This window comes from Protobothrops mucrosquamatus, unplaced genomic scaffold (genome assembly GCF_001527695.2).
Source record: "Protobothrops mucrosquamatus isolate PMUCROS unplaced genomic scaffold, P.Mucros_1.0 scaffold_252, whole genome shotgun sequence".
In the NCBI taxonomy this organism is placed as follows: Eukaryota; Metazoa; Chordata; class Lepidosauria; order Squamata; family Viperidae; genus Protobothrops; species Protobothrops mucrosquamatus.
The window spans coordinates 480249-490894 of record NW_015386328.1 but is presented as its reverse complement, the minus strand read 5'-3'; the positions used below and the strand labels follow the sequence as shown (position 1 = coordinate 490894).

Here is a 10646-nt window from a genome sequence, read left to right as displayed (position 1 = left end):
AGGAACAGACATTGTAGTAAATTCATTAATGCTGACCTTGTCTCAGTTTAGCCATATTTAAAAGATTCTGCTAATACATGGAATCAAAATTCCTCAGGCACAATTGAATCTCTATAATGTAGATTTGTGTACTATCACCCATGTGTCCTGCAAATATGCACCCATTAACTTCCATTAAATAATTTACTGCTTCACTTGTTCCACAGTTTTATATCTTTCTTTTGGCTGCCTTTGCAGAATTCACTTCAATTTCCCAGAAGTTGTGAATAGGTACTTAGAAAAATGTCCTTTTTACTACCTTTGCTTGACGTCATCTACTCTTTCTTTCATGAAGGTACAAATGCTAAATTGTCTGATAGCTTCTACCAATTCAGTCATTCAGATAGTTGCAGGCTATTTTTCTACAATACTATCTAAAATCAATGATTGTTATTTTGGTAGATCTGTAGCACTACAGATGGGAATGTGGGAATGTATCATTCCTGTTTATACTGAAAGTCTGGTACCCAAAGAAAATTGTGAAAACACAATGTCAAATGGTTTTCCTGCCAATTTTTGTTTCACCTTTAAATGTGGCATCTCATTTATAGAAGTGGTTTAAAGTTACAGAATGAAAATCAAAATAATCAAAGAAGGCAAGAAAGGAACCTAAGATCAGCACAGAAGCTGAAATAGTCCTTTGTCTCTGTTTTTGCTAGCATCAAACAACATGAGAGGTACAGTCGGCTGATCCTGGAAAATGCCACTGCAGCAGACACCGGTGAATATAATTGCTGGCTCCTGCTATGCAAAGGCTACAATTGTAAGAAGGATGAGTCAAAAACAGGTTCAACGTACATATTTTTTGCAGGTAATGAACTAAGTAATGTTTACCAAAGAAACCAGGATTATTTCTGTTTTTCCTCTCAAAGATCCATCTATCCAGTTCTAGAGATTTGATCTACAGACTGTCACAACTGCAACTGCAGCTTGCTATCTTGGGTACACTCAATTAGCATATTGCATGGATAGAAATGATGGAAATGCAACTTTGAATTTACCGATTTATGATATACAACATATGCTTTCTGATTTCCAACAATAACAGCACAAAAATGTTCTTTTCTTCCTCTTACCAAATTATACTGCTGAAAAAAGGTTGAGTCAGCAGGAGTGGGGCTTTAGACAGAAAGATTCTGAATTTCATTTTTTTATGATTAAAAAACATTTCTGGTCCCATTTTTTTTGTTACTGCTTTGGATTTTGTACTAGGCTGTGGTTGTGGACCTAAAACCAAAACAAAGCAGACCCCAGAAATCCAAAGTCTGCCCACATTGTTTTAGAATTTAGAGGAAGAGAGAGAGTGTGTGGGAAGGGAGGGAGGGAAGGAGAGAGAGAGAGAGAGAGAGGAGAAGAACCTTGTTTATTCAAGTAAACAACCATGTGATTAGTCCAACCATATATCTTTCAACATTTCTTCAAAAAGATTTGGCCAACTTCAGTCAGTTAATCTCTTCATTATAATACTGGTAGAACCTCTAGGAAGTAATATAAACCAATTTTAAATTTCATTTCATTCCTTAAATATTTGATTTATTAAACAGAACGAGTAGCAAATGTTAATCAAATATTCATTGTTTGCTTTTTCCAATCAGACCTGCTTTCCCCCAATAAATTACACAAGGTTTTTGAAATTAGGCTATTTTAAAAAACCTGATAGGGAAGCTGCAGTTCTGAGCAGACCATGTGGAATAAAGGACTCACATTGGGGTTATAACTACAATTTTCAAGGCATCAGTAAAGCCTATTTCTTTCAGCACTATTGCAGTTACCTTTCTTTTAGATCAACAAACTTAAAGAACTGATGTCCCATAGGTTAATAAACCTATTGTAGGTTAGTATAGTCTTGCATGTGTTTGTCCATGCACATCCCCCTCAACCCCCCCCACCTCTCCACCCCCTACACAGCCCTTCCCTCTTAACGATTGCAAAACAGGATTTGTCAAGGACCAGACAGGACATAAATACATAACTGGCAGGCTGATGTTGCAAGCAGGTCAAGCCTGAAAGTTGCCTTTGAATTTGAAAGTACAGTAGTACACTTATGTCCCTGAGATATAATAGGCATTTTGACCATGACTGGTAGCTAAATTAGAAATGCTACTGTTTAGGATAACTTTGAAAATTTCAATGTATCCTCAGGCCTTGAATTAAGGTAGGTGGGGAACCCTTTAAAGATTTTCTATGTCACTTGAATTTTTTCCCCCAGAAATTTCTCCTTAATACTAGTATGGATTTCTGTTTGTTAAACTTTCATCTGTTACTTCTTGAGGTACTTTGGCGAATAGGTTGACCCTTCCTCTCTATATTGAAAGACTGCTATCATTTCACCCGAGCCCTCCTCTTTGTTAGACTATTCTCAGTTCCTGCAACTGTTCACTGTACAATTTAGCCTCATTGTACAATTTAGCCTAATCATCTTTGTTGCTCTTCTCTGCACTATTTCTAGAGTCTCAATATCTTTTTTGTACTGTGGTGACCAAATCTGGATGCAGTATTCCAAGTGCGATCTTACCAGTGCAGCATAAAATTAAGGAGAAATTTCCTGTCACTGCTTCACATGATCTTGATATAATCTTTCTGTTGATGCAGCCTAGGACTGCATTGGCCATTTTTGCAGTTGTGGCACACGGCTGGCTAATATTTAAATGACTGTTCACTAGGATTCCTAGATCCCTCTTACAGATACTGCTGTTGAGTTGGGTACTACCTATTTTATACCCGTGCATTTGGTTTTTCTTGCCTAAGTGTGACGAAGATGACATCTGTTCAGTCAAGTCTGACTTGGCAATTCTATAGGCCAGGTCTCTCCACATCTTCTGATCTTGCACTATTTCTTTGAGTTTTACTATGCTCTGGTTTCCTTTTACCGCTAACTCTTAATTGCTTTCTTCAGTGAATTCCAAAGTAAATGAGATGTCTGGTATTATGCGCTCCAATATTTGCTTGGACATGTCTTCTTGTGACATGTCTGATGTTATGCACTCCAATACTTGCTTGTTAATTACCTTTGCTGTCCAAGGAATATGAAGGAACCTTCTCCAGCATATTCCAACACATCTCAGATGAGTCAATTTTCTTCCTGTCTTGCTTTTTTAACTTTTACAACTATAGGTAGCTATTGGGAACACAATAGAGCAAACTAACCTACATCTGGTTGTCAGGCTGATGTCCTTGCTTTTCCACATTTGGCTGATGTTCATCATTGCTATGCGACCCAGTGCAATCCAACATTTTATTTCTGTGCTGCATTCACTGATTTGAGCTATCTGCAATCCTAAGAAAGTGAATTTTTCTACACATTCTATCTCTTCACCACTAGATAGTTACCGGTCCATGGCCTGAGGGTTGGGAACCCCTAAACTGTTGACTAATCCTCCCAGCTTGGTGTTATCTTCAAATTTGATGCGTTCCCTTCTATGCTTTCATCTAAAATGTTTATGAAGATGTTGAAGAGTACTGGGCCTAAGATAGCACTTTCAGGTACCCACTGCATGCTTCCTTCCATGCCAATGTAGTTCCATTGAAGACTACACATTGAATGCAATTGGTCAGCCAGCCAGCCAGCCAGCTACAAGTCTATCCACATTTTTCTATCTTACCAAGAAGTAAGTTGTTGTCTACTTTGTCAAATGCCTTACTAAAGCCCAGGTATAATATGTCCACAACATTTTGCTGGTCCACTATTTTAGTCACTTTGTCAAAGAATGCAATGTTTGCCTGGTATGATCTGTTTCTGACAAATCCATGTTGGTTTCTAGTAATAGTTTTGCCTGTTTCTAGGTGTTCACAGATCCATTGCTTAATTATCTTTTCCAGAGTCTTTTAAGATATTGATGTCAAGCTGATTGGTCTATAGTTTCTTGGATCCATTGTTTCCCCATTTTTGAAGACGGAAAAACATCACCTCTTTTCTAGTCTTTTGATAGCTCTCCAGTGCTCCAGGATTTTTATAAAATATTTTTTATTAATTTTTTATAAAATAAGTTAGAAGGCCCCCAACAATATTTGGATGGATGGATGGTGGATGATGGATGGAAAAATTATCTGTCGTTCTGTCAACCTCCATAAAAATAATGTCTCATACTGTTCCCTTTTAACGGAAGCTACTATTAGAATAGAATAGAACTGGAAGGAACCTTGGAGGTCTTCTAGTCCAGCCTCCTGCTCAAGCAGGAGGATCTATACCATCTCAGACAAGTGACTGTCTAGCCTCTTCTTAAAAATCTCCAGTGATGGAGTGCCCACCATTTCTGGAGGCAAGCTGTTCCACTGGTTAATTGTCCTCACTGTCAGGAAGTTTCTCCTTAATTCCAAGTTGCTTCTCTCTTTGATCAATTTCTAACCAATGTTTCTTGTCCTTGCCTCTGGTGCTTTGGAGAATAGTTTGATGCCCTCTTCTTTGTGGCAGCCCCTCAAATACTGGAATCTGCTATCATGTCTCCCCTATTTCTTCTTTTCTTTAGACTAGCCAAACCCAAGTCCTGCAGCCATTCTTCGTATGTTTTAGTCTCCAAGCCTTTCATCATCTTAGTAGCTCTTCTCTGAATTTTTTTTCCAAACGCTCATCTTTTTTGTGATATGATGACCAAAATTGGCTGCAGTATTCCAGTTGTGGTCTTACTAGGGTTTTATAAAGTGGTACTAATACTTCACGTGATCTTGATTCTATGCCTCTGTTTTTACAACCCAGGATTGTATTAGCTTTTTTGGCTGCTGCTGCACACTGATGGCTCATAGTCAAGTGATTGTCCACTAGGGCTCCAAGGTCTCTCACAGTTACTGTTTTTAAGCCAGGTCTCGCCCAATTTGTACTTGTACCTTTGATTTTTCCTGCCTAAATATAAAACTTTGCTTTTCTCCAAATTGAAATTCATTTTGTTGGATAGGGCCCATTGTTCAAGTTTGTCAAGATTTTTTTGGATCCTGAGCTTGTCTTCTGGGGTGTTGGCTGCTCCTGCCAGTTTGGTGTAATCTGCAAATTTGATGAGTTTCCCTTCAATTCCCTCATCTAAGTTATTGATGAAGATATTGAAGAGTACTGGGCCTAAGACGGAACCTTGTGGTACCCCACTGCTTACTTTTCTCCATGTGGATGTAGTGCCATTGAGGACTACTTGTTGAGTACGGTTTGCCAGCCAGCTACAGATCCATCTGGTGGTGATGTTGTCTATTCCATCTTTTTCTAGCTTACCAAGGTCTACTTTATCAAATGTCTTACTGAAATCTAAATATAGTACGTCCACAGCATTTCGCTGGTCTACTAGTTTAGTCACTTTATCAAAGAATGAAATAAGATTGGTTTGGCATGATCTGTTTTTAACAAACCTGTGCTGGCTACTAGTTATAACTTCGTTTGCTTCTAGTTGTTTGCAGATCTGTTTTTTTATTATCTTTTCTAAGATCTTCCCAGGTATTGATGTTAAATCAATTGGTCTGTAGTTTCCTGGGTCTGTTTTTTTCTCTTTCTTGAAGATGGGAACCACATCAGCCCATCAATACATTAATACTATTAAATATTACTAGATGTTTATTGTTAATAAAATCCAGAATTGTGCAGTAATTATTTTCTTACGGAGAAATTTGAGCTGACTTGTCATATCTATCTATCTATCTATCTATCTATCTATCTATCTATCTATCTATCTATCTATCTATCTATCTATCTATCTATCTATCTATCTATCTATCTATCTATCTATCTATCTATCTATCTATCTATCATCTATCTATCCATATCTGTCTGTCTGTCTGTCTGTCTGTCTATCTGTCTGTCTATCTATCTATCTATCTATCTATCTATCTATCTATCTATCTATCTATCTATCTATCTATCTATCTATCTATCTATCTATCTATCTAATCTCTTATCTATCTGTCTATTTGTCTGTCTTCTGTATCTATCTATCTATCTATCTATCTATCTATCTATCTATCTATCTATCTATCTATCTATCTATCATCCATCCATCCATCCATCCATCAATCCACCCCTCCATTTACACTCATACACACACAGACACACACACAGACACACACACACACATACCTTGAATTGCTTCTTTATACAGATAAAGAAGAATTCTTTGTTCCTGCTCCCAGCTATTTTGAAGTGGTGTACCTCAACCCAGATAAACCTGCTGTGATTCCCTGCCGAGTCACCAACCCATCAGCAAAAGTAACTCTTCACCAAGAGTTTCCAGCAGAAGAAATCAAAGTGGATGGGACCAACATTATCTATGATGCCAAGAAGGGGTTCATCTACCAACATCCAACCTCTGATCAGAAAGGAATAGTTTACTGCAGAGCTGAATCATGGGGGACACCTCAGATTTCTATTAAATACCAATTGCTTTATGTTGAAGGTAAGTTAATTCCAAGAAACTTGGTATGCAGTAGAATATTTTTGATGTTATTCAGTTGAAGCAGTAAGAAGTCACACCTTGGTTATGTTTTCTTGATGGGGCCACAAGGAATTAAAATGATGGAATTACTGTATATCATGCAGATGGGTAGATTGTTTTTGATAGCTTCTCTGAGTTCCTATTTTAATTTCCTTGTGGAAAACACAAGAAATCACACAAGTGTCAAATTTTGGAGATCTGCCACCAAATAGCAGTGTAAGTTTGAGATTCCAAGGTATAAAGGCAACATGGGGATTACATACAGTAGGAGGAATATCTGTCTATTACAAACCATGACAGAGTTTTGCACATCTAACTTATACTAAAATAGCTCTTGTAGAATAGCAGGAAGAGAACTATATTAGATTATGATACCAAATAAAAATCAGGAGTCCTTGATAGCACCTTTTCCAACTAACAAAATTTAAATCTTTGAATGAAATTTGTTAGTCAAAAAAGTGATAAGAAATTAGGCTCATTGAGTTATGCCCTCAAGAAGTAATTTTATGGTCTCTTGAAAATTAAGCTTTGTTACTGCATAAGCATTTATAGTTCGTAATTCACCTCATCAGATCCAGTGATGTGGTCTTGAGAAATGAGCATGATATATAAGGGTTGTGCAAAGCTTCCAGTAGAAGTGTTTTGCAAAACACATTCATGCAAATGAAGCACTTGTTGAAATTTAGAGAAGCCACCCTCGGAAGAGTTATGTGCCTACTCTGAAGTCTGTTCACTCACTAGGCTTCTGTTTTTTATGTATAGCACACTTCTGATATAACAATCCTTAAAGCAGTCACGTTTTGGAAAATGCTTTGCATAGGTCTGTTATTTATATATAGAGGTATTCTTTAGGGGAGGAAAAGGGATATGATGGAAAAATGGACAATCAGAGTAAATAATGACTATGTATTTAAAAAAAAAAGTGCCAGGCACAGAATTACTATGTGGTTATACAATAAAGGCACAGTTTATTGCCTAAGTACTCAAAGTAATATAGATCAGAAGAGATATTCCTCCATTTATGACAGCAGTTGGGACCAGAATTGACATCACTAAACAACATGGTATTAAAGATTGATGTCCTGGGATGGTATCACTTAGTAATGGTAGTTCTGGAAGTCCTGGTTGCTATCTTTAAGTAAGAACCGTGCTTGTCTTTAAGCAAGAAACTTAAATGACCACCACTCCCCAATTCCTCTCAACCTTCCCACTTTGTGGGAAACCAGCAGGGAACGTCAGAAATCATGATCGCATAATTGCAGAGATAATGTGTGGGCCAGAACTCAAAGCACTGGTCATAAGTCCTCCTTGTTCAGTGTTGTTGCAACTTTGAAAGGTCACTGAACGAATGGGTGTAACTCCGGGACTGCCTGTATAACCAGTCCTGGAAGAAGGATTATTAAAATAGAATATTGAACAATTCAAGCATGAGAAATTCCACAAGTGTTTACTAGATTGGTGAACCAACAGCCACCCTTTCAAATTCTAATAATCTTTTTTTGCACAAGGTAGGAGTGTAATAATTGAAAATACATTTCTGTTGTTCCATTCTTGTCTTGTGAAACCTAATTTTTAATCTATGTGAATATAATGGGGCCACCTTCAAAGCAACCTCACTTTTCTTCTTTTCTTTTTATCTTATCTTTTGCTTTGAATTAGTTCCTTATGGACCTCCTTCAACTACAATCAAAGCATCATCTAATAAATTACAGGGCGGGGATGATGTTAATGTTTTGTGCACAGTTTTGGGGCAGCCAGATATAGAAGTGGAATTTAATTGGATATATCCAGGGCAACAGGTATGTACCATAGATTTTGTTTCCTTTGCTTATTTCTTAAAGTCTAAACTGGAACATTAAATGTGTATTACTATGCGGAAGAGTGGATTTTAGATAATTGTGGAACAAAGCAATTAGCTACAGAAATATATTCAATTGCTAGAAGAGATTTCAGTATAAGTTAAATATTAACCTATGTTTCCATTACTCTAAGCCTAGAAAGATAATTAGATAGATTATTTAGTACAAAATGATAAACAAATTGGCTATCCCTGTTTTAGAGGGAAAAAATGTTAGAAAAGGGCACGGATAGGCAGCAAGATTGCAACTGTGTTACAGAATTGGCAGTCAAAATTAGATTATGCAAAATTAGATTATGCAAGTGTTTTATAACTAAGAAGTCTTGCTAGAAATTATCTTTGAAATTCCCCAACGATTAGTTTCTTACAGAAAAAGGTTTCTTTGCCAACAAAAAACATAAAATATTGCATGTTTATTGTGGAATCCTTGGTGCTCTCTGAACTTGATTGCTTTGTTGCAGTCATTTCATCAGCTTGTAGCATTGATGATGTTACTTAGTTGGGTAATGACATGCCTGCAAGAAAACAAGCAAGCCCAGAAAGCACCAAGGATCCCTCAGTTCAATATATGAGTTGCGTATATTCTTTTCTATGTATTTTTTTATTGGTTAAGTAATTTCTTTTGCATGTTATTATTGATTAAGTGATGCTGTTGAAAATGAACTGATCACACCAGTGGTGGGATTCAAATAGGTGAACAACCGGTTCTCTGTGTGGATGCTGCTTCCAGAAGTCCATTCTGGGCCTGGGCAACAAAAAATTAACTACCGGATCTGCCGAAGTGGTGTGAACCGGCTGAATCCCACCACTGGATCACACTAGAAAACAGGAGACTGTGAGTTCAAGTACTGCCTTAGCTATGAAAGAGAGTTGGGTTCCTTGAGGCAGTCAATCTCTCTCAGCCCAAACCATCTCTCAGGGTTATGGTTGTGGGTAAAAATAGGAGGAGGGAGCTATGTTGGATAAATTCTCTATTTTGAGTTATTTCTAAAAATAATAAAGGCAGGATACAAAAAAAAATACTGAGGCTGTAATATTAACACAACTAATTGGTCTGCATATCAAATCATCCTGTAAAGAATTGAGAACTTTGGTAAGAATGGCAGATCATTTCCAGTCATTGCATTCTATAAAATGCATAGGGATTTTTCATTGGTGATTGATTTTGGATCTAAACTTATTGATGAAGCTTGAAATACACAAGCTTAGCTAAAGTCTAATTTAAGTAACCAAATCCAACAAAAGCAATATAAGGCCTTGTAACCACTTAAAATAGATCTGTGATGGCATAAGTGGTTGTATGGGTGTTGGGCAATGTGGGAAAAAGGAACAGTCCCAGTCCCATCCTTTCTACTTTCAGTTTTTGTCTGAAGGGAAATGTACACTTGCATACATAGCTTGCTGTATTAATTCTCAGGTCATTCACACTGGCTGTCTCATTCAATGACTGTTAAGTCCGGAGAATAATGGCGCTTGAGACGAAGCATTTCTAACAAGTCTTTATTCTCTGCTTCCAATCTACGAACAACCCGAGCAGAGGCACGCAGGCCTCTATTTATACCTTCTGATCCCTGGGCAAGTTCAACCAATCACAAGGCAGTCTTTTCCCGCCTTGCGCATGCGCGCAAGGCCGGCGCCACTCAGTCTGGCGCCGGCCTTGCAGGCTCAGGACACAACACCCCTCCCCCCTAGATGAAATAATACAGCGCCCACATGGACGCCATCATAGTGATGGTTATATAATTAACTATTAAGTTAAGTCACACGGGGTGTGTAAGATGTGGGACTGTTCCATTGTACAGAGACCCAATAGCCCAACATCATTTACGTAGAGTCAACCAGCCAGAACCTCCAGTTCAGTTATTGTAATTAACATGCTCACCTTACGTAATCTGCAAGGTATTTGGGAGGGCCTTTGACCCTGAGCGACCTTCTCGGACCTGGGGAACCTGTAGTGTTTTCCCCGTTGCTTCCCACACTAGGTGAATTGCCCTGTGGTTGTCTTGTGACTTCTGTTTGACTTTCCTGCCCGTCTCCTAGGCTTGAGAAGTCAGATCTCTGTTGATCGCTATACCTGGCTGACCTACCACCTATGGAGTTTTCCAACCCCTCTGAACCCATCTCCGTGTTTCCTGACGGAGTGTGATTTTCCTGGCTCCTTCCTGTAGTGTTAGGGTCTAGGGATGCCTCCCTGTTAGCCCTTATGCGTGGGGACATCCTTCTATGAGCCATTTCAGCAAAGGACGTGTTTCCCCTCTGTTTTGCCTGCTCTCTTGCATGTTGTGAGTTGTGAGTATGCTCCCAGTTATTCTCCGTGTCTGGAGTATTGTTTGTGAGGTGTGGAT

General features: G+C 38.2%; 1 protein-coding gene across 1 annotated transcript in view; it reads left to right on the top strand.

Annotated features, from left to right (window-relative positions):
* Window positions 1-10646, top strand: part of PDGFRL (platelet derived growth factor receptor like) — a 26676-nt gene that overhangs the window by 8300 nt on the left and 7730 nt on the right. The window contains exons 3-5 of the mRNA XM_015830922.1: window positions 699-850; window positions 6111-6404; window positions 8103-8242. Of these exons, the coding sequence (XP_015686408.1) occupies window positions 699-850; window positions 6111-6404; window positions 8103-8242 (586 nt within the window). The remainder of the gene's footprint in view (window positions 1-698; window positions 851-6110; window positions 6405-8102; window positions 8243-10646) is intronic.